The 27643-nt window shown below is 51.6% G+C and overlaps 1 protein-coding gene across 6 annotated transcripts in view; it reads right to left on the bottom strand.

Annotated features, from left to right (window-relative positions):
* Nucleotides 1-27643, bottom strand: part of ZDHHC3 (zinc finger DHHC-type palmitoyltransferase 3) — a 59549-nt gene that overhangs the window by 19268 nt on the left and 12638 nt on the right. For 4 of the 6 annotated variants that reach the window (XM_019984701.2, XM_019984702.2, XM_070776829.1 and 1 more), the window contains exons 2-6: nucleotides 19804-20133; nucleotides 8421-8545; nucleotides 2376-2472; nucleotides 1722-1803; nucleotides 1516-1611 (exon numbers count right to left, since the gene is read on the bottom strand). In XM_019984701.2, the coding sequence (XP_019840260.2) occupies nucleotides 1516-1611; nucleotides 1722-1803; nucleotides 2376-2472; nucleotides 8421-8545; nucleotides 19804-20109 (706 nt within the window). In that variant the 5' untranslated portion in view covers nucleotides 20110-20133. The remainder of the gene's footprint in view (nucleotides 1-1515; nucleotides 1612-1721; nucleotides 1804-2375; nucleotides 2473-8420; nucleotides 8546-19803; nucleotides 20134-27643) is intronic. The other 2 variants (XM_070776828.1, XM_019984707.2) reach the window with 1 other exon arrangement.

Raw genomic sequence — 27643 nt, 5'->3', positions numbered from 1 at the left:
AGAAAAATCTCTTAATATCTGGTCAGGAGCTAAAGATACCTAAGAAGTCAGTACATGCAGGAAGAGCAAAACTCATAAAAAATGATGACATGAAGAAGGGGACCAATCAATGGTAAAAGGGTGGAAATACCATGTTTCTGCTCGAGGTGTTTGTCTCACAGACTGCGTGTGAAAGGAGGAGCCCGGCAGGCAGCCTCCTCATTCCTCCAGCAACTACAGCAGTCTCTCCCTTATCCTTGGTTTTGCTTTCTGCAGTTTCGGTTACCTGCAGTCAGCCTTGGTGCAAAAATATTAACTGGAAAATTCCAGAAATAATAAGTTTTAAAGCGCAAACTCCCCTGAGAAGCATGATGAAATCTCATACCTGGCTCTGTCCACATGAGATGTGAACCATCACTTTGTCCAGCATGTACATGCTACATATGCCACCAATCGTTTCGGTGACCAAGTCGACTGCCACGGTATCCGAGTGCCTGTGTTCAAGTAACTCTTATGCTACTTAGCAGCAGCTCCAAAGTGCCAGAGTAGTGATGCTGGCCGCTCAGATGCTCTCTTACTGTGCCTGATTCATAAATTAAACTTTCCCATAGGTATGCTGTGCTGTGCTTAGTCGCTCAATCATGTCCGACTCTTTGTGACCCCATGGACCATAGACCGCCGGACTTCTCTGTCCATGGGGATTCTCTAGGCAAGAATACTGGAGTTGGTTGCCATGCCCACCCCCCCCCCCCCCCACTCCAGGGGATCCTCCCAACCCAGGGATCAAATCCAGGTCTCTGCATTACAGGCAGATTCTTTACCATCTGAGCCACCAGAGAAACCCAAGAATACTGGAGTGGGTAGTCTATCCTTTCTCCAAGGGAACTTCCTGACCCAGGAATCGAATTCGGCTCTCTTGCATTGCAGGCAGATTCTTTACCAGCTGAGCTACCCAGGAAGCCCCTATCATAGGTACATCCGTATTTAAAAAAAAAAAAAACACCAAACGCTGTATATGTAGGGTTCTGTACTATTTGAGGTGTCAGGCATCCACGGAGCGTCCTGGAACATGCCTCCTGCAGATAAGCGGGGACTACTATATTAAAAATTCTTTTCTTATATCTCATTTTTATTCTTCTTAAAAAATTTCAAATTTTAATTATACGTTCAGCATCTATATTTTTCCCCTCAGGATTTATGCAGTCTTGTGATTGGAGTTCCCTCCTCAGCATTTGCATCTTTAAACGAGATACTTCAAAAGCAGGAAGAATTTGTCTACCATCTTAACATACATTGGTGATTAAGCAGCTAAAAAAATTATCGCACACAAAAACACCCAAATGAACAAAAACCCCACCCATGTCCTAGCCAGAAAGTTAAAAATGGATTTCTGCAAGGTTGGGATGCAATGACCTTCAATTAAAGCTCCTCACTTAAAGGCACGGCTCTGCTCCTGGGATGAGCTTCCCCGCTGGGGCCTACATTTTTCCTGGGCCCCCTCAGACCCAGGAGGGTCTGTCCAACTCACGACTTTACCTGTGGAACTGACTTTAAGGGGCTGCTTTATTTCATGAAGAGATATTCGGGCCTCTGCTGTTTCTTCCCTGGTCAGTCCATAGGCTTGCAGGAGATCTAATAAAATGAGGTCAGCCCCTGGCACCAGGACAGAGACAGAGAGCCCGCCCCCACTCCGGTCACGCGCCCCTCCTGGAGCAGGGAGGGAAGCCCTGGCATATACTCACTTGTCCAGTCTTCTTCAAAGCAGTGCAGGAAGTGGAATCCCACCATGATGAGGGCGTGCAAGGAAATGAGAGCTATGTACATCTGCAACAGGAAAGCAGGGCAGACGCCATTGCTGTGAGAACCGCCTGGCCGTGCGGGCGCCCGGGACGGGGTGCTTGCAACCTCCCACTCAGGAACGCTCAGGCTGAGGGCTGGGCAGGGAGGGGCCGGAGAGCCACCTGGTGATTCCCCCCAGCCAGCCCCCGCCCCTAGGTCTGAGGTGCGCGGCCATTCCCTGGGGGCAGTGGGGCTCGGGCTGTCCTGGGGGCTCCGGGCCCGCTGCCTCTTCTCGCTTGAAGGGTCAGGGCACTGACTGCCTGTGGTCCCTCCAGCCCTCGACCTACCTGCAGCTGAGGGAGGGTGGCCGCCTTCTTGGCTACTGAGCTCGACACCAGGCCTGGGAGCCCAGAACACGGCCCTTTGCTTAGAGCTAATCAGCTGGAAGCAGTTTTCTAGACGCTCGAGGGAAGGGCATGGGAGTGGGCCCGTGTGGAACCAAGGAGAGCTCTGGCAGAAAGGCAGAGGTCTGCATGGCCAGGCACCGTCCTGCCAGCAGCAAGGCAAACGGCGAGTGCTCCCCGCAGGGTGGGGACGGCATTCGGAAGCTGACTTACTGTAAACAGGACGAAGTACTTCTGGTTGTTCTCGCCGACACAGTTATTGACCCAGGGACAGTGGTGGTCCATTTTCCGAATGCACCGCTTGCAGACGCTGAAAGAGCCGCAAGGCAGACCTTGAGGGGGGCCCCCACGGAGGCGGGAGGGCCAGGAGGACTCAGAACCCACGCTCCAGCACCACTCCTCCTCAGCAGCCCAGTGTTTCGCTGCGTGTGTGCTGGAAGGGCCTGGAAGGGACAGGACCCCCAAGGTCACAGTCATTCCAGACAGGGGGACAGGTGGTGACCACCGAGGCCTCTTATCTTGTTTCACAGAGAAAAAGGCTGGAACTGACTCAACTGAGAAGGACACGGCTCTCCTGAGGGAAGAGTGGGCTGAGATTCTGGTTTACTGAGGGGACAGAAAAAAGAGGCAGTTTCGAAAACTTGACAGGATGAGATGGGATAGAGCTACTCCTCACTTCCCCCAAAGGCCAAAAACCCTAAGGGCGGGCCTGATGGGACTTGCCAGAGTGGCTGACGAAATAGAGAGAGACAAAGAGACAGAAAGTGAGCACTTGAAGAGTTCAGAGTGGGGTCAAGAACTGCGTGTCACCGGGCTACAGGAAGTCCCCCTCTAAGGACCTTTCAGCTCTAAGATAATATCCACTTAGCCCAAAATAGCAATAGAGTCATCTGAGCTTAAGTGTTGACCAGAAGTCCCACTAATTTGCAAACAGTTATTAACTTGTTGCTGGGATAGTTTTTGGCTTGGGACTATTTGAAGCTATGATATTTGATTAAAAAAAAAAAATGCCCTCCCCATTCCCTTCTGGACGACACAAGTAACAATCTGAAACAAGAGCACAAAGCTTAAATAGGGGCTCGAAAGCAGCTATTCCCAAAGCTCAAGTTCAGGAAGAGCCATCTGCCAACAAGATGGACTCATTGAGAACAGTTTCTTTTTCAATTCATTAAAATAGGCTCCATAACAATTTATCTTGGGGGCATTACATGTTCAAAACAGTTTAAAATACTGTAAATACAAGCTTGTTGTATATATTTATGAAAGGCCCTGAGTTCACACCAGCGTTTATTTCCACTAGTTTCCATAACCAACTTTATCTTAGGTTCTTACTGAAGTGGGCGGGGGGCTGCAGGAGAGCTGTTCCCAGACTATAGGTCAGGAAGCCCAGACCACTCCGAAGGGGGAGGCGTGGCCTTTCCTAAGCCCGGCATGAGCTCTGCTGGCAAGGCAGACCTCCCCCTGCCGGCCCCCCGCCCCAGAGGACACGTATAAGGGAAAGTGAGGAGAGATACTGGCTCAGACCAGCACGGGCGTCATGGTCTCCACCCTCGTTCTTTCCACAGCTTCAGAGGCTGGTGATAACACAGGCCTATGGGAAATGAGCACATTTCAGAGATGCTAGCCCAGCGCCAGAGTCTTCCTTGGGAGCCAGAAAGGCAGGGTAAGAAAAGGATGCATGAAAGGGACAGGGAGGGCAATAAACTGAAGGCCAGGTGCCAGCAGCACCATCTGGTCAACCTCTCTCTGTGTCACCAATTTGGATGAATGAATGAATGAGTAGGCTTTCCTTGTTCCCAGTGTACAATTTTGCAAATCCCGATGAGCAGGCAGCAAAGCTCCCTGCATCCTGGGCCTCATCCAACACATTCCACCGTGGAACCAGCCCTGTAGACCATCTCTTCCACGTCCTTCCTCAGCTCTGGGGTTTCTTAACCCCCACCCCATCAAGGGAACCCCTGAGGGTGACCACCTCCCTGCTCTAGGCTCTTGAGCAGCTTCTCTTCCACTCACACTATTTTGTAAAAGGGATTTAAGGTGGGTGCTCCAAGACAGTGTGTGCTCAGCAGCAGAGAAGTGCCAAAGCACCTGGCATCCTCTGAGAGCTGTCAGAGGCTAAGTGAATCTGTCCTTTGCTCTCCCCTCCCAGCCTCCGTGAAGAGGCCAAGTGTGAATCTGGGAAGATGGGTTTCACAATGGGTGAGTCTCTCTGGGCAATCAAATCAGAACACAGCTCGTCCTTCCGGGAGCAGGCAGGAGTATAGCCAACCGAGAGCTGCAAACTTTGTCCAGAGTGTCGGTCTGAGTCTCTTTCCTATTTGCAGAGACAGGACAGGCCAAGACACTGCCTCCCCCTCCGGCTTACAGACTTGTTCAGAAGTGGGGCTCCCGGGTCGAGTGGTGGCGCACGTGGACAGGGAGGTCCATCCACGCGGAGGCTTGGAGGCTCTCTTCAGAGGCCGACAGACGCAGCTCAAGAATGCCCGGCCTGAGTGGCTCTGGGACTGGGGCTGGGAGAGCGCCAGGGGCAAGGCCTGGGGTAGGTCTGCAGGGCGCCAGGTGAAGGATGCTCCAGGCCCCGGGGGAGACCGCCCTTACCTGCCTGGCTACTTCATCTCTGGCACCAGCCATCAGGGAGAGGAGGAAAAACTGTGGGCCTTCCACAGCCCCTGACATCCCACTGACTGGGAACTTATAGCCCAGAGCCAGCATTCTGCCCAGTCTCCAGCGGGCAGGAGGCTCACTGTGTCCCTTCCCCCCGACACAGTGGCCACACGGGCTCCCAGAGGGTCCTCTCTCCACGCTCACCTCCTGGTGAAACCCACCTCCCCTGGCTCCTCTCCTGCGCCAGCTTTAGTGGCTCTCGTGCGAAATGCTGCGGGCACAGACACGTCCTAAGCCCGCTATGGCAGTCACTGAAAGGACCAAGGGTCCTCCCTGGAGGTTATTTTGGGTGCTCCTGAATTCAGCGTCCCCCCAGGTCCCTCCTGGTATCAGATGAGGGAGGGGGCTTCTCCCCTCTTCCTCCAGGTTCCCTACCAGTATCCATCCCCAAAGCACTTTCCTAGAAAGCCTTAAAGAGCCCGACAAGCTCACCGGATCCCATGAATTCAGGTTTCCTGGGGCTCGTGCCTCCTTCTCCAGGGAGACACAAGGGCCCTTCCTTGGCTCTCAGGCTCCAAGAAGAGGCTGACGGCTTCTGCCTGCCCTCCCTACAGGGGCACCCATCAAGCTGTATCTGTCCGGCCTGGGCGGTAAGCTCCTGGGTCAGGGCCGTCTCCCCTCTACCACTATAGCCCAGAGCCAAGCCTGGGGTTAGCTTACCAAGGGTCAGCAGAGTGAAGGCTCTGACACTACAGATGAGGAGACTGGTTCCACCGCCTCAGGCGGGGACATCACAGCACAGAAAGAGAAAGGAACACAGCTAGTAGGTCCCAAGGGGACCATGCTCTGCATATAGGCTTTCATCTCACACCTCATTCACTGTAATTAAAATTATAAGCAAAAAAGACATCTCCAGCATTCTGGTCCCAGCGGAGAAACAATTTGGGGTAAGGCTGTGCCCAGATGGGCTTCCCTGGTGGCTCAGATGTAAACAATCTGCCTGCCGAGCAGGAGACCAGGGTTCGATCCCTGGGTTGGGAAGATCCCCTGGAGAAGGGCATGGCTACCCACTCCCGTATTCTTGCATAGAGAATTCCCTGGACAAAGGAGCCTGATGGGCTAAAATCCACGGGGTAGAAAAAAGTCGGACACGACTAAGTGACTAAACAACAATAAAAACAAGTGTTCAAACAGGGCACGAGAAAGACAAACAAGCTGGCAGGGGCCTAAGCAGCCCGCGGCGGTCTCAGCCTGTGTGTGTGTCCGTGTGCGTGTGCGTGTGCGTGTGCGTGTTGGGAGGAGGGGAGGAATATGAGGTTTCGCCGAGGTCAGACATCTCCATCTCCTTGTGCAAAAAGAACCTAACACATTACCTAATGCCCTGACCATCCATGTCAGCATGAGCTGCCCACCCTGAGGACTTCCACATGCTTCTGTGGTCCTTGACGTCAAGAAGAAAGCAGCCTGGCTGGAAGGAAGACCCACTCACAGACCACCAGGCTGGAAGGAACACCTAACAAGTCAATGTCAGGGAATATGCATGGTACCCATCAGAGCTGAGGGCAAAGAGATGGTTTTAAATTCCACACACTCTTCTGGGAGGAGAGGAAGCAGAGAGCTGGGCACAAACAGTGGCCCCTTCACCTGAGCAGGAGGACTGATGCCCACTCTCTCCAGCAGGGCAACAGGGCCCTCGGCTCCACCAGCCACAAACCCAGCTCTGTCTGGTGTGCTGGGGACTCTGCTCACCCGAAACCACGGGTGCCTAGATGGCCCAGGCCACCGCGAGCCATCACCAAGGACTGGCTGGCAGCACACGTTTCCCGAGACAGGAGCAGGCCACGCACAGGCATCATCACTCAAGTTCCTCTGCGTTTGAGTTTATCTGAGTCCGCGGCTTTTGTTTGGCCCAGGCAGATTTGTTTACTAGCACTCAAGAACACCTCCCTCGGATCATCCTGCGAAGGGAGGAAGTGAGGAGGAGGCGGTGAGGAAATGCCTGGCGGTGGGGAGGAAAGGGAAGAGGACCACTGTGGTCGCCGAGTGCTTTCTACAAAGCTCACCCTTCCGTGTCTGGCCCAGCCTGTGTAAACCCAGCACCTCCCCAGCGCTCACACATTCCTCCACTAACAGACATTCATACTGAATCCTCATGAGCTACGAGCAACAACCCTTTCTATAAAGGAGAGAGCTGAGGCCTTGAGAGATGGTCCCCGGTATGACCGGGACAGCACTGCCATTCCAGTGCTGACCAGAGCATCGCTCCACCACACCGGGATGCCCTGAGAAATCACGGCACCCGGGAGGTGGAGGCAGCTGGCTTCCCAAGCCTCGGGGGGAAGGCTAGCTGGGTGCCTCCCTCTTTGAATTAGTTTCTAATACAGATCTCAGAAACAAGCTGACCCAGGGACAGAAGACCCCATGGAAGACGGCAATTCCCGTGGCCTCTGCCCACGCTCCTTGGCCCTTACCCTTGAGAAGCAGCAAGTAGCTGGGGAGGGCTTCAGCTCGCTCTCTCAGACAGACGGAAAGACAGACAGCCTTAATTCCTCATCCAGGGAGAGTCGGTGCTATGGCGAAGCCATCTCTGGGGCTGACCATGGGAACGACGATGATGAAATGGGGTGGGCTGAGGTGCCCAGGACACAGCAGCTGTCAGGAGCCAACCCCTGCACCCGGATGTGGAGACTGACCGCCTTCCTCTGAGAGGTGGGCAGCACAGCCCACACAGAAAAGACACCTTTCAGCCACTCGGACCTCTCACAAAGCCCAGACGCTTCCACAGCATCAGGCTGACGATACCTCCTGACGCTGGGAGGCAGTTCATTCCTCTGCAGCCCCTCTCCAGCCCCCACACACACTCATGTGAGAATGGGAGCAAGTGACAGGCTTGTATTTCTGTAATTTAGCATTAAAGTCCTCTTGTCATGATGAAGAGCAATATTTACCTACAAGTTTTTTTTTTTTTTTAGCATAGAAGACTCAAAAGAACAAAGAAATCTGAAAATCAAAAAGGAAAAATCACTGCACATAAAATGGGGAAATGGCTTTTTTGGCTGAATTCTACAATGGTCAGACCTCTAGAAGTTTTGTTTTTAAGAAAAGTTGTTCTTTTCCTTCAAGGATAACGCCTTCATTTCCCTGTGGCCATCCACGTTAGTATGACCCGCCCATCCTGAGGACTCCCACGAGCTTCCATGGTCCTCAATGCCAGGAAGAAAGCAGGTGAAATCTCCAATTTCTGTGAAACTGGACCTGCCCCTCAAAGATGTCAGGCACTAGACATGCCCAGAATGACTTTCTAAAGCTTTACCTCGAGCACCCTTCATACAGTAATAAAGCCGTGAGGTAGGAACGGCAGAAATCAGCTCAGTTTCAGACACGGACACGGAACGGAGATGGGCGAGGGCCTGGGTGGGGCCCTCCAGCCAGCATGGCAAAGCTGACTCGTGCAATAGGTGTCCTGGGCCCGAACCCAACACCCTTTCCCATCCCTGCCCTCCTGTGGAGGCGGGAGGGAGAGTTGCAGCAGTCACTCCGTGCCCAGAGCAGGGCATGTTCAGAAGTCCTGTGGGTGATGGCACCCGTGGGGGGAGTGTGGAGGGCTATGGTGGGGGGCAGGGATGAGGAGGGGGCCCGGGCGGCACGGCATACCTGCAGTGGTGGGCTCGGTCAGGCTTGATGCTGCAGCACTTGGGACATTTGTACACCACCTGCCCAGGCTTCAGCTGTAAACTCTCGATGAATTCTTTAGTGGCATTTCCTTTGGGGACTGCCCCCTGTAAGGAAGAGAGACGCTGGGGTCAGGCTAGGGGTGCCCTCAGTTGTGACATACCACGGAGGCGGCCGTCATTCGAAAGTAGCAGCTCCACGCAAGGGGACAGGACATCTTCATGCCAACAACATGTGGATTCTGTTCAGAGTTATGCCAACACCGATGATAAGAATTTACCCTGGGAAAATTACCCTAGGAAAAGTGAATAATTGTCCACACTGGACAGTTACATCATTTCTGATGACCTTCTATTTCCATTCTACTAAAACTGTTTTCACTGAATGCATCCTCTCCTATGTATCAGTAAATATTTCACTGAGGATCTGACTCATCAATTACTATTTTGGCCTACATTAGATTTCCCAGGGACTGCTTCAGTTCTTGCAAATGTTCACTGGGGATTATCACATCAAACAGTCCAGTTCACCCAGGTCAAAATTCACATCTCTGAATGTTACTGAATCAAGTGTTATTTTCTTTTTCACCAGGACTATTGTCATGGATTGGTAATCTGTGTTTAGTTCTTAAGAATCCACAAATATTCAAATATTCAACATGCTCTCCACACCAAGATGCTGAAAACCAGACGTGACCCAGGAAAATGATCAGCTCTGTGGTGGTGGGGAGGCTAGGGGTGGAAAGAAGTGGGGTGAGGGTGGGGCATATAGAGAGGCTAACGTTTGTAATTTTTTTTTTTTAATTTACAAAGCTGGGAGGTAAACACATGAATGGTCATCATATTATCCTTGATACCCTTTTGACTGTCTCAAGTAGTTCATTATAATTTTTTCTAAAAGTTCAAAAGAGAAGTAAAAAAAATCTGGTCTGTAAAATACAGATACCAGATACCAGAAGAACCGATATCAGAAGAACCCATCACAGAAATTTTAAAAGCAAACAAACTTTGGTAGGCAAGGACTACCTGGTACATACAAGGTCATATAGGACAGAGTTGCGCGAACTTCCCTGACAGTAAAAGAATCCACCTGCAATCCAGGAGACCCAGGTTCGATCCCTGGGTCGGGAATAGCCCCTGGAGAAAGCAATGGCAACCCACTCCAGTGTTCTTGCCTGGAGAATTCCATGGAAAGAGGAGCCTGGTGGGCTACAGTCCATGGGGTCACAAAGAGTTGGACATGAATGAGCGACCAACAGTTGACATCAAATATGCCATAAAAGTACACAGTTATTGACACAGGAAACATCTATGATACACTGTTAAAGGGAAAAGGAGATTCTCAAACAGCAAGTAGACTACAAGCCCATTTTGGTAAAAATCACACTTACACAAATACAGACACACATGTGCATGTCAAGTACTAACGGTTATCTCATGTAGTAAAATCACAGTAATTTTTAATTAACTTAAAACTATATTTCTTAAATATTCCAGTATGAACATGTGGCTTCTACAATAAGGAAAAATCTCATTTGAAAAACCAGGAAAAATAGATACTCAGGAAGGAGCTATCCAAAGCAGGAGTATGAGCAACTTTGCTGAATTTTGTAACCGAGGTGCTGTGACGTGTCTCATCCTGAGACAGCTGAGGATCCCCCTTAAGGCACCAGTGGAGCATCAGGGTCTGGAAGTCTTCAGAGGCAAACCAGGGCCCAGACCACCCTGATGGACTTTGAAAGGGGCCTGGGAAGGGCGCTGACCCAGGAAGAAGGGTTGCAGGAAAGTCCAGAGGACTGTATTTTAAATTCTCTTTAATGTAAAAAAGCAACTGAGTTTGGGCAACCACATGACCTTTCATGGATCCTGAAGCCAAAAACCACATCTGGCAGTCACTGTTGTCACGTGTACGAGAGAAAAGCACTAAGAACATCGTCTCCCCAAGGAGATGAGGCAATGGGGCGGTTTTCCTAAATGGAAGTTGCTTTTGGTTTTTCCCCTAGGTCCCGTGTTTAAGGTCCCTGCCACCAGAACCTGCTGTAAACCTCAGGAGACCCCTCTCCCCCCATAAAGGCTACAAGAGCTTTACATCACCAAGGGCAACTGGAGCTCTCTTTTTGGTCTCATTACCGCCTGCTATTCCAGATCCCAGCCAGAGAAACATCGATTCAAGAGCACAGCCTTTTTTCCAAAAGTTTCCCTTCCGTGGAACTCCCTCTTGCACACATCTCCTTGGAGGCACACTCCCATCCAGGCGAGACCCCACCCACCAAGGAAGCCCCCCTCGCAGAGCTAGAGACAGCCCGACCAGTCCCTGAGCTGAAGGTTCCGTCCTTCCTCCCTCTCTCTGTCCTTCTTTAAAAACAAACAAACAAACAGGCTCTTCTGGGCTCATCTCCGCAGATTCCAGAAGGTACTGGTTCATGGTAAGGAAGTTTGTTCCATTTGATTCTTGGTAAGACAACACTGAGTTGGAAGGCCCGCCGAGACACTTCTGCCGGTTGTCGCACGGTTGTCGCACTTGCACTACGAGAAACACCCTCCACATCCACCCGCCACTTATATCTCACAGGGATGGCTCCAGGCTCCACGTCACCACACCCCGGCAGAGCAAAACTTACTCATCTTTTCCTCATTTCCAAAGTAATACTTGTTCACGACTTTTAAAAATGCAGAGAGAAGAGAAAATTAAAATGGGGAAAGCCGTTTTATTTTCTGATTCTATCATCCAAAGATTAGTACTACTAACATTTTCGAGTACAGGCTTCCAGTCTTTTCTCCTTGTACACAGTAAGCTGTGTGTGCTAAGTCGCTTCGGTCGTGTCTGACTCTTTGCCACCCTGTGGACGACAGCCCACCAGGCTCCTCTGTTTCATGGGATGTCATAGGCAAGAATACTGGAGTGGGTTGCTCTGGCCTCCTCCAGGGGATCTCCCCAACCCAGGGATCGAACCCACGTCTCTTACACCTCCTGCATTGGCAGGTGGGTTCTTTACTACTCATGCCACCTGGGAAGCCCACATGGTAAGCTAAAACACTTTTTAAAAAATCGATACACCCATAAAAAATGCTCATACACTTCTAAAACCCATTTCATCCTGCAGTGGAATCCATTTGAATCTGGGGGCAGGAGGCATGATATGCCTCCACCATCCATTCCCTTCAGTGGCTAGCCCAAACTTCCAGTACCTTCCTCGACCCCTACTCACTTCCCTGTCCACGTCAGAGGAAACTGAGGCTGCTGAAGTAACCCCCTCCATACTCCTCCTCTCCCTACCCCCATCCCTGGACACCCAGGGGCTCATCCGTCTACCTCGGAGCTTTCCCTTCTTTGAGCTCTTAGAGGAGCCTCCAGGCTCTCCCCATCACAGCTAAGCTTCTCCGGGGTTGCGTGTGCTCTGCTCACCCCTGACTCCGTTTCATGCTCTCTGGCCCCTATTGCCTCAGTAACAGGGAACCACTCTCAGCAGGTCAATGAGCAACTCCCTGTGGCCAAGTCCCAAGGTCGGTCCTCCGCCCTCTCTTACTGATCCCTCGCCTGTCACTCTCCTGCGGCTGCTCCACACCCTCGGGGTCTCCGCCCATCCTGGACCTGGGTGTTCCTCGGGGCTCCACCAGCTGCCCTCAACCCCGTTCACCCTGCACTCCCCAGACAACCTTCCCCCGCCACCAGCTCCAACTCGGACTTCTTTTGCAGCTGAACATCTTTTACCTGGTTGTTCAAAAGCATTCAGACAAAATAATCCAACCCCTTCCCCTCCTCCCAATTCAACCTGCTAGAACTGACCCCACCCCTTGCTCCCCAAACTCTCCTTCCTATTCTCCCCTCAGCCCCCCGCCCCGGCCCACGGGACACCCATCTGCCTGGTCACTGGGGGCAGAAGCCCACTTGTCATCCTCAATTCTTCTAACCCTCCGCCCCACACTCCCACCTACTCCACTGAGTCACCGTGATCCCCTACTATGCCCCGCCTCCAATATCCCCCCCTCCACACCATGCTCATGGCCTTAGTTGAGCCCCATCACCGTGCATCCCAGATACTAGAGTCCCCAGGTCTGCCTGCCTCCAGGCTCTCCCTCGCATCTGGCAGCCTCACCTCTATGCCTCCCCCTAACTGTTTTCCAGAGTCAACTTTCTAAATTGTGAATCTGATCATGTTATTCCCTTTGCCTAAATAAAGCCTTCCCTGGATCCCCAGAGCCCTCACATGGTACAGAGTCCAGGCAGTGCCCAGGTAAGGTCACTGAGACCCAGCCCTGAACCACCCCTTCAGTGTCATCTCCCTCCTGAGAGCCCCACCCCCTGGACGAGCCCAGGGCTCTGTGCTCTGCAAGTCTCCCTCTTGCGCCCTCAGGGACCCACACCAGCACCTCCCTCCGGTCTCTCAGGCTCGTCCCTGCCTCCTGCTCGTGTGTCAGATGCTCAGTCGTGTCCGACTCTTTGCGACCCATGGACTACAGCCCACTAGGCTGCTCTGTCCATGGAATCCTCCAAGCAAGAACACGAGTGGGTTGCCATTTCCTTCTCCAGGGGATCTTCCGGATTCAGGGATCGAACCTGCGTCTCCTGATTTGGCAGACAGATTCTTTACCACCTGAGCCACAAGGGAGGCCCTGCGCCTGCACCAAACCTGGACCACACCCTCTGCCTTCTAACGGCCCCAGGCCATGCCCGAGCAGGGCCACCACCTGGGCTTTGTGCTACCACAGTTTCTACTGTCTCGTAACACCTATCATTTAACTATGCACTGATCTCTTCTACATGACTGTAAATTCCTGGAGGACAGGGACAATGTCTTTAATCTGCAGCCCAGTGAATTGCCCAGGGCCTAGCAGGGAGCAAGTCTTCAATAAATCCAAGCCGAGTTAATAGCGATGATGTAACAGACATTTATTGATTGCTTCTATGCCAGGTACACTTCCAAGGGCTTCGCTGTACACTGTCAATTAATTCTGACAATAAACCTATGAGGGAGAGACTACGATATTCCTCATATTATAGATGAGGTAACTAAGGCAGAAAAGTTAAGCAAGTTTCTGAGATCGCGTGGCTAATAAGTAGCAGAAGCAGGATTCACACCCATGTCCAGAATCTAATGGAAATCAGCCCTGAACATTCATTGGAAGGACTGATGCTGAAGCTGAAGCTCCAATACTTTGGGCACCTGATGTGAAGAACTGACTCATTGGAAAAGACCCTGATGCTGGGAAAGACTGAGGGTGGGAAGAGAAGGGGGTGACAGAGGATGAGATGGCTGGATGGTATCATACTCAATGGATATGAGTTTGAGCAAACTCTGGGACATAGTGAAGGATAGGGATGCCTGGCATGCTGCAGTCCATGGAGTTGCAGAGAGTCAGACATGACTGAGCAACTGAACAACAACAATCAAAAAACAACTTATGTATTTATTAGATATTTCTATTAACTGATTGAAGAGACCTTTGAATTGCCTTGATGCCATAACACCATTCCCCTGCTAAGAACTGTCTCACTACACGAACATTAAGACTGAAACAGACCCCAGATGATAAGGCCTCCTTTAATTAGTATCCAGGATAATACGATGATATAAAAAGGACACACTTGGAAAGCAGAGGAGACAGGTTACCAAGAGGCACCACCCATTCCATTTCAGGCAACAAGTACGAAGACTTGGTACACTGTCTCAGGGGCCACGGGATCACAGCCCCTGCACACTGGCTGGTCTGGGCAGGAGCTCTGCCCCTACCAGAACAGGTGACCAGCCTGGCCTGAGCTGCAAGGCCACCTGTCTCCTCCACAGAAAGGCAGGGGCTGGGCAACCCCTAAGTTCGTCACCCTCTTCTCTCTGGAGCTAGAAACATATTCTGGCTGGGGTTGATGGATTAGTCAGTGGCAGGTATGAGAAGCTGCCAGGCACAAGGGAGAACGTAGTACCCTCCTCAAGCGGACCCACCCAGGGAAAGTGCCAGGGCCTGGGGGCCAAGTGCACGAGGCCCTTCTCTATCTGCGTCCAGCACTCAGCGCCCACACACACCTCACGGCACTCGGGGCGGCCCTGCGCTGCTCGCCCTGTGTTTCCACGGGCCTGACATCATTCTGCCGAGGGACGAGCCTGAGCAGACACTCACTAAGCTCACTGAGAGAGACTCCAGAAGGGACGAGCGACTGCACGCTGCAGTGAGGCCCGTTATTCCAGTTTCCGCGGCTGAAACTCCAGTTGCAGGCCTGCGGTGGTCTCAGATAGTCACGTGAGGCCTGTTTATAACCAGGTGTTCACAGGGCGGGGTCCAAAGGCAGGGAGGGGCACCGGCAGCAGACAGACACCTTTTCTTTCCCTTCACGATGTGGTTAAACCGAACAGATTTCTAGTCCTCTTGTTCTCTAATCTCAGATTTGAGGTAATAAACAATTAGGGCCAAAGAGTGGAGGGGGAAAAAAAAGGCAACTGATCCTAAGGTTGCCACAGCTGTGATCGTGCAGTATACCTGGCTTTGGGCTTCCAGAAGACAGGACGGAAAGAAACCAGCTCTCAGCTTTAAGCATCTGCGGGAGACAGACACTGTCCCAGGCCTGAAGCTGTTGTTATTTTTGGGCTGCACCGGGTCTTTGCGCATGGGCTTTCTCTAACTGTGGCGAGGAGGCGCTCCTCTTGCTGTAGTGTGGGGCTTCTCACTGCAGTGTGTGCGTGCGTCTGTGCTAAGTCACTTCAGTTGTGTCTGACTCTGTGCAACCCCGTGGACTGTGGCCCGCCAGGCTCCTCTGTCCAGGGGATTCTCCAGGCAACAAAACTGGAGAGGGTTGGCATGCGCTTCTCTTGGGAACCTTCCTGACCCAAGGATCAAACCCGCATCTCTTGCATCTCCTGCATTGGCAGGCGGGTTCTTTACCACTAGGACCACCCTGGAAGCCCTCTCCTTGCAGTGGCTTCTCTTACTGCAGCGCACAGGCTAGTCTATGGCGTGCAGCCTCAGCAGCTGTGGTGCACGGGCTTAGCTGCCTCGAGGCATGTGGGGGTCTTCTCCAAGCAGGGATCGAACCCATGTCCCCGGCACTGGCAGGCAGATTCTTAACCTCTGGACCCTCAGGGAAGCCACCCAGAACTACATTTTAAACGGAATCCTTCAGGATTCCTGAGGATTCCAGCATTCCCAGGATGAGTACTTACAACAGGAAAAGGACATGTGGTGAAATCGGGATGGGGCGGGGAGAGAGAAGGAGCCGAGGTAAGAGCTGGAGTCCCGGCTGTCTTCAAGGGGCGGCCTCCTCTGGGCCAGTGGTGCCACTCCGGACCTCTCTACGTCTGAAGTGTTTTAGGAACACAGAGAGCTCCTCTGAGGACATCGCTCAAACACCAGTCTGCCGTGTGTGCCCACACCCTGCCCCTTCCAGGCAGCACCCTCTCACCCCTGCTCAAAGGGGAGCTCCGCCTCCACGCCCGCTCTGCCTCCGCACAGGCCCAGCCCTCTTACCCCGCTGCTCAAAGAGGAGCTCCGCATCCAGGTCCGTCCTTTCTTCCCTTTTCTGTTCAAGCTCTCCGTGGAGCCGTTTACAACTACATTGGAGTAAGTGACTGCCTACATGGTCCAGAAAGCTGTAGTGGTTGTGACTTGTTCTGATGCTACATTTGGAATAAGAATATCAGAGCTCAAAGTGGTACCAGTAACTGTGGGAGACTATAGGAGGGGTTTTTTTTTGGCACGCGCCGGGGTGGGGGGTGGGGGGGGGAAGGGGTGTTCTTTTACTAGTAATACTAACAAACCAAAATGATACACAGTGCATACTGTTATACACTGTTTGTGCCTTAGGACACAAGTTTTTCTGACCAATATACAATGTATACGTTATGATACATTGTTTATAACCTCTGGGCATAAACTTTTCTGAAAAATTATACACAGCATGAATTGACCTACAAAACATTACAGCCCTACAGGAAACTCCTTAGAATCCTGAAGTGATGTCTCTCTAAAACCAGACCCTGCCTGCAGTGTTAATAAGGCGCCCCTAGTGTCTGCTTTCAGGGTGAGATCTGGGCTTCCAGCTCCGCCCCTTGGAACCTGGCACGGGGGTGTCCTGGGGCTCTGCAGCCCACCTGTCTCTGTTTTGCATGAGATGTCACCTGCTGGGACGGGGACAGGCAGGAGGCCGCATGAGGAGCCTGAGACAGGGCAGGTCGGCAGGACGTGCTCTGAGCGGCTCCCCTACTGCTGTGGGCATTTATTTGACAGAGGCTTTACTGCTTGTTTGCCCAGTTTTCTTTGGAACCAATGGCAAGACACACTTCTGAGAAGCTGGGTGGCGTCTGGGATATGACAACTCCAGCTCTCACGAGTTTGGGGTTGGAAGCCAAGCAACAGGCCAGTGAGGCTCATTCTCTCCTGCATCTGACTGCCAGGGGCCAGGCTGAGGAAGATCTGGCGGGGGCACCATGGAGAGGTTAAAGAACATACACACGTGAGGGCAGCAGGAGTGCCAGGGCGGAAGCCTCCTCTCCCTCCCGCCTGACATCCAACACCTTCTATTCATAGAAACCAGTAACCTCCCTCCACACTCTAGGCTCTGACCCCCAATCCCCACCAGCCCCAGACCTGGCTACCTACTGCCCATCTGGCGCCCCTGCTTCCACATAAAAGACCTGCAGTTTGGCCGGAACAGAAGCCTTGATTTCTCCTCCAAAATCTGATCTCCCCAGGCTCTCCCATCCAACAAGCGGCACCAGCAGATCTCCCAGCTGCTCCAGCCAAGACTCTGGAAGGCACCCTCCCTGATCCCTCACGCCTCCTGCCACTCTGGTGGTTCTCAGATCTGGCTGAATAGGAGGGACACCTGGGAGCTCTAAAGCACCAACCCCAGGGCCCCACCCCAGACCAATCAGAGTATAATCTCTGGGGGCGGGCCCACGGCACCAGTACTTTTCAGAAGCTGCCCAAGGGGATTCTAATGTGCGGGCAAACCTGAGCACTGATGGCTTCAAACATATTCGGAGCCCAGCAGCTTCTCCTCCCCCCACCTCACTGCTTCCACCTTGGTCTGAGCCACCACCACGTCCAGCCTGGCTCACTGCACAGTTCTCACCTTCCTGCTTCTCCCGGCTGCACCTCAGTCCCCCCATCGCAGGCCAGACGGTACCCTTTTCAAAACCAGGTCACATCACGCCTCTTGGATGGCTTCTCACCAAGGTTCTCACGAGGCCCCAGGCCCTACCCGGCCTGGCTTCCGCAGCCCTCCCTGCCTCTTCCAGCCCCTCTCACCCCCACCCACCACGCTCTGGTCAGCCTGGTGTGAGTCCTGTTTCTCAAACATGCCAACCACGCTCCTGTCTCTGGGCCTCTGTACCTGTCCTCTGTCTGCAGGGTGCTGCCCGAGCACTGCTTCATGTCACTTAAGACTCACGGGTCCTTCTCAGATCACCTTCCTGCAAACGGTCTGGTTCACTCCAGAAAAGTCCCCACCAGAGCCCCTGGATCTTTAAAAGCCCTTTTCACTCCCTGGAATTGCCTTGTTCTTTCACTTGTTCTTCACTGCCCGACACCCTAGGCTGGGAGGTGGGCAGGAGGGCAGGGATCACGGTCTGCCTTGCTCACAGCTGAACTGACTGCTCAGGACCCTGAATATGGTAGGCACCCAACACGGACTGGCATTCATTTGACCCCAGCCCGCAGTGCCTGCTCACCGCTGCCGGGGATCCTTGTACAGTGGCAACCTATCTCATCACTCCTGTGTTTAAAATCCTCAGTGCCTCTTGATGGCCCCCATTATCCCACTCCTACCCCACTTCTTTGGCACTCTGGCCACGTGACCAACCCAAATCCATCCTCCTGGGTTCTCTTCACTCCAGACCACCACACCCCAACACTCGTGTGTCTCTGTGCACGCTGCTCCCTGAGCCTGGAACGCTCACAGTGTCTTCCAAGCCCCCACACCTCACCTTCCCTGCCCTTGTCCACTGTTCTGATCAGAGCTGGCCTGGGCGCCACTTCCTCCAGGCAGCCCCCCTTCCTAAGCTGGTGATTTCTTTCACACCTACTCATGCTTCCTTCTGCCGCAGCCTTCATCACACAGGGTGGACCTCACCTGTCAGGGCACCGTGAGGGAAGAAAGCATGCCCGGGGCCCAGCAGACAGCAGGATTATAAGCTGAGACAAATAACGTCTTTTAGTCTTGTGCCCTTTAGCAAGGGCACTGGGAAACCAGTGAATGAGCCCGTAAGTTGCTTCCAGTACGGTCAAGTTGATGCTGCTGGGAAAACCGTTCGTACCCTTGTGTTTGGGGGCACTTATAACCTTATACTTCGTTTCCTTCAGGTGACAAGTGTTCCAACAATCCCACAAGCAGTGCTAACGCTCGGTCAACAGGCCCCTGCCTGCCAGTGTGTGCCATCTCCACAGGCGCATGTGCGAGCAAACTTGTGACCGAGCTGGGCACTGACTTGTGACTGAGCCGGGCAAACAGCTTTCCCTAGGGACGGATTAATGATCCACCCCCGAAACCCCACCCCCCACCCCGAACCAGCAGGAAGTGGAGCTCTTCGAGAAGTGAACCAGTTCAGGACTCAGCATTTTGGCCGTACCTTCCCTGGGACTCAGAGGAACGAGATCTGCGTGGCCGGGGCCACTGCCATTCAGAGTGCTTTCCCTTTCCTAATTTAAACACACTCGTCCCACGTACTGAGACAATTAAGCCACAGGAGGTCTTTATCAAATAATGCACTCTCTTGCTTTTCCCATACACAGTAATGAGCGGGAACGGAGGATTTAATGCCAGGGTAGGCGACACTCAACAGCCACTTGCACAGCTTGGTATATTTAGCTAAGTCCTTGGGCAGAAAACCGTGGATTTGCCCATGATATGCACTGAGAGATGCCTGTCATGGCCTGAAACAGGCCTGTCCAGCTTTTCAGGAAAAGATAAGCCTCGTCCAAGCAAGGTAAAGGCCACTGCCGTGCAGGTTTCTGGGCCTGGGTAGGGCTTTAATTTTTAATTTCATCTCCACCTAGCGCCAGTCCTGTCTTCACTAGGAGGCCCCAACCCCACCCAAGCGGCAGCGTGCTTTCTGCTTGGATCATCCGGCCCCAGCCTCCTGGGGCCCTCACCGTGCCTTTCTAACCAGAGGCTGGGCTTGCCCTGGCCAGGCCCCTCCCACGGCAGGCTCCATTCATGCAGACACGCACGTATATAAAGTATCGTTCAACCAACCCAGACAGGCCGCGGCACAGACGGGGTCCCCTTGGAGGGGCCCGAGTTTCCCACCCCTGTGGGAAAGAGAACAGGCCCTCCTATCTCTGCGTTCCCAAGGTCAGGGGGCACATGCAGGCTGCGGCCATGCCCGGGCCAGAGGAGGAGAGTGCGGGCTGGTGAAAACGAGCCCAGACATACTCACGGGGTCCGTCAGCATGGCCCGGCAGTGGGAAGCCAGGGCCAGGAAGGCCAGCAGGTTGAACACAAGCCCGTTGATGACGCTGTACACGTAGTCCCGGGACGGAATCAGCATGACGAAGAGGACCACGAACTCCGCGTAGAGGACCAGGAACCAGGTGACGATGGCACAGGCGATGCCACAGCCGTCGCGGATGAACCACATGGTTCCCGCGGGACGGGGGTGGGGAGGCGGGATGCACTTCTCCGGCTGGAGGTACTCCGGCTTCCGCTCAATGTCTCGGAAGTGGTGGGCGGGGATAAGCATCATAAACTATTCTGTCCATACTGGCATCTGGAAGAGAGAGGGAAGGATCCAGAAATGGCGGCGTGGTCTAGTCGTCTGGGAGACTTGATGAAGCTACCTTTCCCAAGGGAGCCGTGAGGATCTGGGTGTGAACTTCTAATTGAAAGCTGCCTACACCTGTTCACTTCCAACGCTGAGTTCTTGTCCCTACTCCTGAGAGCTAAGTTAACCTCTGTGAGACAGGGCCACCTTGCCCAAAGCCGTCACGTGACAGATAAAGAAGGACGGGGAGCTTGAAACGGGCAAATGCCGAGCTTCCCTGGTGGTCCAGTGGTAAAGAATCCACCTGCCGGTGCAGCAGACATGGCTTTGATCCCTCCTCTGGGAAGACCCCACATGCTGCGGAGCAACTAAGCCCGTGGACCGCAGCTGCTGAGCCTACACTCCAGAGCCCAGGAGCCGCAACTAGGGAAACCCGTGTACCTTAGAGCCTGTGCTCTGCAACAAGAGAAGCCACTGCGTGAGACGCCCGGGCACCGCAGCTAGAGAGTAGCCCCAGCGTGCCACAACCAGAGCCAGCCCTCACAGCAACAGAGAACCAGCATGGCCAAAAATAAATTAAAAAAAAAAAAAAAAAAAGGCAAACACTTCACCCAAGGTCAGCCAGGGCAGCAGGCGCGCACACACTACACCAGATGGGAGGCAGGACTAATAGACATATTCACATTTTGACCTACAAGACAAGGGGTGGGGTGGGTGGTGGAGTACCACGCCCTCTGGAAAAACTCTCTTCATCAGCTACACTGCTGCCTCTACACTGCGGACCGACCCAAGACGCATGCTGAGGCTGTTTGGGTTTGAGTAGGAGGACAGAAGGCCTGGGGTTAAGCTGCTCTAACTTACTGCAGTGCATTAGCCAATAGTAAAGGCATGACACTCAGCAGCATGGGGAATGTTCTAGAAACAAGCCAAGCTTGTTTTAGCCCTCTGGCCAAAATGGTTAATTTTCCAGGGAGAAGAGACTCTGAGTTAGGCTCTACCTGTGGTGACGAAGCAAAGTGTAGGAATGTTGGCCAGCAAGCCCAGAAGTGTGTCCCCACCACCTGGCTGTGGGGCTGGGTAAGTTCTGGTCTCCGGACCTAGGACAAGACCCACACCCCAGCCCCAGGCCCCTCCTCAGGACAGGGTAGGTGTGAAGGTCGAGGGAGCTGGAGGTGCCTGTTACACACGCTACGGACCGTAAGACCCTGCACACATCACAGACGGTGTGCACGTCCTCTCTCTAGGAAAGACGTCCATTCCTCCAGAAGCACGTGCTGAGCAAGGTGCCCGCTCTCTCAAGGCTCCAGCCGAGTCTCTGGAGACAGCCGTGAAATCGCTAAGACTCGATAACGGAAGTCTATCTGTCCACGGCGTGTGCTGCAAGACAGCAAGTCCAGACTCCCCTCCTCCGGCTCTTTATCTTACACTCTGTGGCCTGTCGCTTCACCCACCAGGTTTCTCAGAAACCATGGTGGCCTCCAGTTCTCTGCCAGACGTAGGAGCCGAGGGAAAACCACCCCGGAACACAGTCTCTGAGGCAGGCAGGCGACACCTCAGTCTGTAGAGAACTTGAGTCCCCTCACCGCAGAGGAAATCCCTCAACAGCGGCAATCCCTCAACAGACAATCCCTCTGTCTGCTTTCCTGAAGGACAAGAGTGAGCTCGCAAAGGCTTCTCCTTGCCCTTTGCCCAATTTTCCTCCTTCCTCGACTGCCCTCACCCCCAGCGAAGAAAGAGGACCTGAACTGAATACAGTACAGTCATGAAAAGTAAGGACGTGTCCAGAAAGCTGAGAGGGGAGAACAGTAACTATGACTCAAGGGACAGACATCCCAGAGTCAAAAGTTGCACAGACTAACAGGAAAGAATAAGGCCAGGGCCTCCCCTCCCAGGCTGGCAGAGAATCAATGGCTGAAAGGCAGGTAATGTGGATTGCGTGCATTTCCAAAGGAACACTGAAAAAAAAAATTTAAAAAAGGAACACCGACTCAACAAATATTCAGAGTGACTATCATATTCAACCAGTTTTCCAATAACGCAGCCTTGTGCTCTTCACAAGATAGTGGCGATCGGTGTTGCCAGGGACGACTTCGCAGCATTAGAAGATGCAGGGGTACCGTCTGCAGCACCGAAGAGAAGGGCTGCTGGAGATTGAGAACCGGGGCCATCAGAGGGAGCTGACCCACGGCAGGGAGATTCTAAACTTCCAGATTCTGCACAACCCAAACCCAACAAATGAAAAGCTGAAATTTCATTATGATTCAAGAGCTGATCAAGGCTCACCATTTTGACAATGTCCAAATGCAAGGGTTCTCCCGGTTTTTCCTGTTGCCATACTGATTTGTATGCATATCACCCAGGCCCCCACAATTGCTGTCTAAGCTCTAAACCAGTAGGATTTTATTGGACCACCGCCACACTTTGATTACACGTATTATAGGGTCTATGTCTGTTCTGCATTATAATAGCAAGGCTGAGCAGCTGTGATGGAAAGACTCATTAGCTTCAAGTATTTAGTCTGGCTCTTTACAGAAGTTTGCTGGTTCTGGGATAGTTGTTACTCACCGAAAAAAATACAGATATGCCTTGTTTTATTTCACTTCACTTTATTACGCTACAAGAAACACAAATCCTGCATCTCTTTACAAATCGAGTGTCTGTGGCAACCCTGCGTTGAGCAAGTCTCCTGGTGTCATTTTTCCAACAGCATCCGCTCACTTTGTCTCTGCACTTTCGTAATCCCCGTGACATTTCAAGCCTTTTCATTATTATTTTATTGTTATGGTGACCTGAAATCAGCAATCTTTGATATGACTATTTTGTTGTTTCAGGGCAGCGTGAACAACCCCCCATATAAGACGGCAAACTTAAATGGCGAACGTTCTGGTGTTCTGACTGCTCCATGACGCTGCTGTTTGCCCCTCTCTCTAACTCCCCCTGTGCCTCTGTATTCCCTGAGATACAATAATATTGAAATTAGGCCAATCAATCAGCCTCCAATGGCCTCTAAGTGTTCAAATGAAAGGAAGAGTAGCATGTCCTCTCACTTTAAATCAAAAGCTAGAAATGATTAAGCCTAGTAAGGAAGACATTTCAAAAGCTGAGACAGACCGGAAAGCTAGGCTTCTTGCATGCAACAGTCAAGTTGTGAATGCAAAGGAAAAGTGCTTGAAGAAAATGAAAAGCGCTGCTCAGTGAGCACACAAAGATAAACAGGTGAGACTGCCTTACTCCCAAGACGGAGAGGGTTTTAGTGCTCTGGACAGAAGACCAAACCAGCCACAACATTCCTGCAAGCAAAAGCCGAATTCAGAGCAAGGCCTTATCTCTCTCCATTTCTGTGAAGGCTTCAAGAGGCGAGGCCGCTGCACAAAAGTCTGAGCTTGGCAGGGTTTGATTCATGGCGTGTAAGTTAACAAGCCATCTCCATAACATAAAAGTGCAAGGTGAAGCAGCAGGTGCTGACGGAAGCTACGTCAGCACGTCCTCCAGAAGGTTCAGCTGAGGTAACTCATGAAGGTGGCTACACTAAAGAACAGATTTCCAGTGTAGACGAAACAGCCTTCTATCGGGAGAAGATGCCATCTAGGACTTCCCAAAGCTCGAGAGAAGTCAATACCTCACTTCAAAGCTTCCAGGGATAGGTTGACTCTCTTGTCAGAGGCTAAGTAAGCTGGTGACTTGAAGTTGAAGCCAATGCTCATTCGCCATTCTGAAAATCCCAAGGTCCTTAAGACTCACGCTGGATCTACTCTGCCTGTGCTCTATACATGGAAACAAAGCTGGACCAACAGCACATATGTTTGCAACATAATTTACTGACTGTTTTAAGCCCTCTGTTGAGACCTACTGCTCAGAAAAAAAGATTCCTTTCAAAACAGTATTTCTCACTGACACGTGTACTCACCCAAGAGCTCTGATGGAAACAAATTTAGAGCAACGCTTCTACAACTTATATACTTCCAGTGAGTATATTTTCAGAGTCGTTGACTGTATTCTATCTGTCCTCTGACAACTGCTCATTCTTATTGTGAAAAGTGAAAGTGTTAGCCACTCAGTCATGTCCGCCTCTTTGCAACTCCATGGACTGTAGACTGCCAGTCTCCTCTGCCCATGGGATTCTCCAGGCAAGAATACTGGAGCGGGTAGCCATTCCTTTCTCCAGGAGATCTTCCCAACCCTGGGACCGAACCTGGGTCTCCTGCATTATAGGCAGATTCTTTACCACCTGAGCCACCACCAGTCATATGGCGACGACATGATTAAACCTGAGTTGTGTTCCATATGTGTGATTTTCCTGAGGAACAGGTCCTTCCACATAAGTAAATGTCCCAGGCAACTGTGGTTTGTTCCTAAGCAGAAACACATTTTAACCATTTGGGTGGTTAAGTTGGAAATCTTAAAAATACAAGTAAAATCAAAAACAACAAAAAATATATATTAGAGCTGCTTTTGTCTCAAGCACAGTAACCATGCATTTCTTTGGAACGATTTAGAGTCATTACTGGGAGCATCAGTTACTGGAGTGTGTTAGGTCATGATGTCCTCAGGGGGCAGAGATTCACTGTGCTCTCGGTTTTAACCAACTGGCCTGTGCAGACTATTCCAATTCTAATTCTGGGGTCTCCTTCCTATGGCTGTTCGTCTTCCCCCTCCATTCCTGGCTGTCATTTCTGTGTCTACGGCTACCCCCAATATACCCTTTATTTACTACTGGTATTTGGCTGTGGGCTGGACAAGCAAAGAAAACTAAGTCTTGCTGGGCTGCTAACTCGCTTCAGTCGTGTCCGACTCTGTGTGACCCCACAGACGACAGCCCAACAGGATTCCCCGTCTCTGGGATTCTCCAGGCAAGAACACTGGAGTGGGTAAGTCTTGCTAGACTTGTTTATAGAAGAAAGGTATTCACTTTAGGTAACAGGCCTTTAGAGGACACTTGCTATGCTGTCCTACCACACAGTCCTTGCGGGCAGGGAGCCTCGCCTTTCCATTAGCCCAGGGCCTGGCACATTGTAACCATCTACTACCTGTGTTCATTACACAAGTACGAGAGGAAAATGCATGAGACGGGTGGTCCTAGGCCCACCTCTCGGAGGCCTCATGTGATTATTCTCAGGGCTGCAGCCATGTTCCAGACGGTGGAGGGTGCCCTCGACAGGACCATGAAATAGACGGGCTGTGACTCGTACTCGTGGTTCCAGATGTGTCACCTTCAGACAACCTGAGACCAAAGGCTGGACAGAGGTGCTGTGTTTGCTCTGCCCCTCACTGGTGAGTGGGAGCCTGAGATCCGGGCAAGGACCCCAGCAAGGGTGCACCTGCAGAGCCAGACACTAAGAGCTGACCTGAAGAGCATGTTCCAGCCCACACTTTAGAGCTTCAAGTAGTCCAGTCAAAACCCAGGAAGACATGCTGCTCTAAAAACTCTACTTCACCCCCAGCCGCTCCAAAAGTGGCAGAAGCAGCTTTCTGATCCCGAGCAGGGCCCTGTGGGGCTCCTGGGCACAAGGCCTGTGTCCCCCCATTTCTCTGATTACAGGAAACAACCTTCACTCAGCCTCCAGGACCTTCCCTGAGTTCCAAGGGGCAGGTGCATGCAGTTGTTAATCAAGGGGGGGAGAGGATGTGAGACCAGGGAGGAGCAAACAGCCAAGGGCAGCCTTGGAGCAGAGTCCTGCTTCCCCAACACAGGATACATAAACAGTAACTTTGAGCTAGTCTGCAGATACTGAACCCTCCAGGTGGGAGAAGGTAATGGTAGGCTGCCCACAAGCATGCAGACCCCAGACCAGTTGGACCTGAAAGGTGATGTTGACCGCTACTGGACCTCACCATCAGCCCATCAGAAGAAATGTCCACGAGCTGACCAGGCCCTCTTTGAACAATTCCTATGATAAACTTCTCACTATCTTCCCTAAGCTGGGACACACGGTTTTGAGGGCACAAGCCTGCTGTGTCCCCTTTTGCCTGGTGAAGCAATAAAGTCACTCATTTCTACTTCACCCAAATCTCGGTCCCCGAGATTCGATTCAGCACCAGTGTACAGAGAAGCTGAGCTTTCGGTATCCTTTCCTTATGTTAGCCAACTGAAAATTTGAGAAATGTGGGGGGAAACCCACCATGAAAAGCAAACTGTACACATTCCCTTCACCCTGCTGCTAGTAACAATGGACAACAGGCAAACACAGCGCTCTTTTCCTTTTCCAATTAGGGAAATATCAATCCTTGGGGCTGAGGCTCTTTGTCAAAGACCCACTCCCGACACGAGTCCTCGTGTAAGCAGAAACGAGCAGGACTGGCGGCTCAGCCTTGGGGGCTGCTAAAAAAAAAATGCTATCAACTGAGCCTTTCAGGGAAAGATTAGAGATCTCTTCAAGAAAATTAGAGATACCAAGGGAACATTTCATGCAAAGATGGGCACAGTAAAGGACAGAAGTGATATGGACCTAACAGAAGCAGAAGATATTAAGAAGAGATGGCAAGAATACACAGAAGAACTATTCAAAAAAGATCTGTATGACCCAGATAACCACGATGGTGTGATCACTCACCTAGAGCCAGACATCCTGGAATGTGAAGTCAAGTGGGCCTTAGAAAGCATCACTACGAACAAAGCTAGTGGAGGTGATGGAATTCCAGTTGAGCTATTTCAAATCCTGAAAGATGATGCTGTGAAAGTGCTGCACTCAATATGCCAGCAAATTTGGAAAACTCAGCAGTGGCCACAGGACTGGAAAAGGTCAGTTTTCATTACAATCCCAAAGAAAGGCAATGCAAAAGAATGCTCAAACTACCGCACAATTGCACTCATCTCACACGTTAGCAACGTAATGCTCAAAATTCTCCAAGCCAGGCTTCAATAGTACATGAACTGAGAACTTTCCAGATGTTCAAGTTGGATTTAGAAAGGGCAGAGGAACCAGAAATCAAATTGCCAACATCCGCTGGATCATGGAAAAAGCAAGAGAATTCCAGAAAAACATCTATTTCTGCTTTATTGATTACGCCAAAGCGTTTGTATAGATCACAACAAACTGTGGAAAATTCTTCAAGAGATGGGAATACCAGACCACCTGACCTGTCTACTGAGAAATCTGAATGCAGGTCAAGAAGCAACAGTTAGAACCAGACATGGAACAACAGACTGGTTCCAAATTGGGAAAGGAGTACATCAAGGCTGTATATTGTCACCCTGCTTATTTAACTTATATTCAGAGTACATCATGTGAAATGCCAAGCTGGATGAAGCACAAGCTGGAATCATGGTTGCCGGGAGAAATATCAATAATCTCCAATACGCAGATGACACCACTTTTATGGCAGAAAGCGAAGAAGAACTAAAGAGCCTCTTGATGAAAGTGAAAAAGGAGAGTGAAAAAGTTGGCTTAAAACTCAACATTCAAAAAACAAAGATCCTGGCATTCCATCCCATCACTTCATGGCAAATAGATGGGGAAACAATGGAAACAGTGACAGACTTTATTTTCTTGGGCTCCAAAATCACTGCAGATGGTGA

This window comes from Bos indicus, chromosome 22 (genome assembly GCF_029378745.1).
Source record: "Bos indicus isolate NIAB-ARS_2022 breed Sahiwal x Tharparkar chromosome 22, NIAB-ARS_B.indTharparkar_mat_pri_1.0, whole genome shotgun sequence".
NCBI classification, from domain to species: domain Eukaryota; kingdom Metazoa; phylum Chordata; class Mammalia; order Artiodactyla; family Bovidae; genus Bos; species Bos indicus.
The sequence above is the reverse complement of the archived record's forward strand: the minus strand, read 5'-3'. Positions and strand labels throughout refer to the sequence as shown.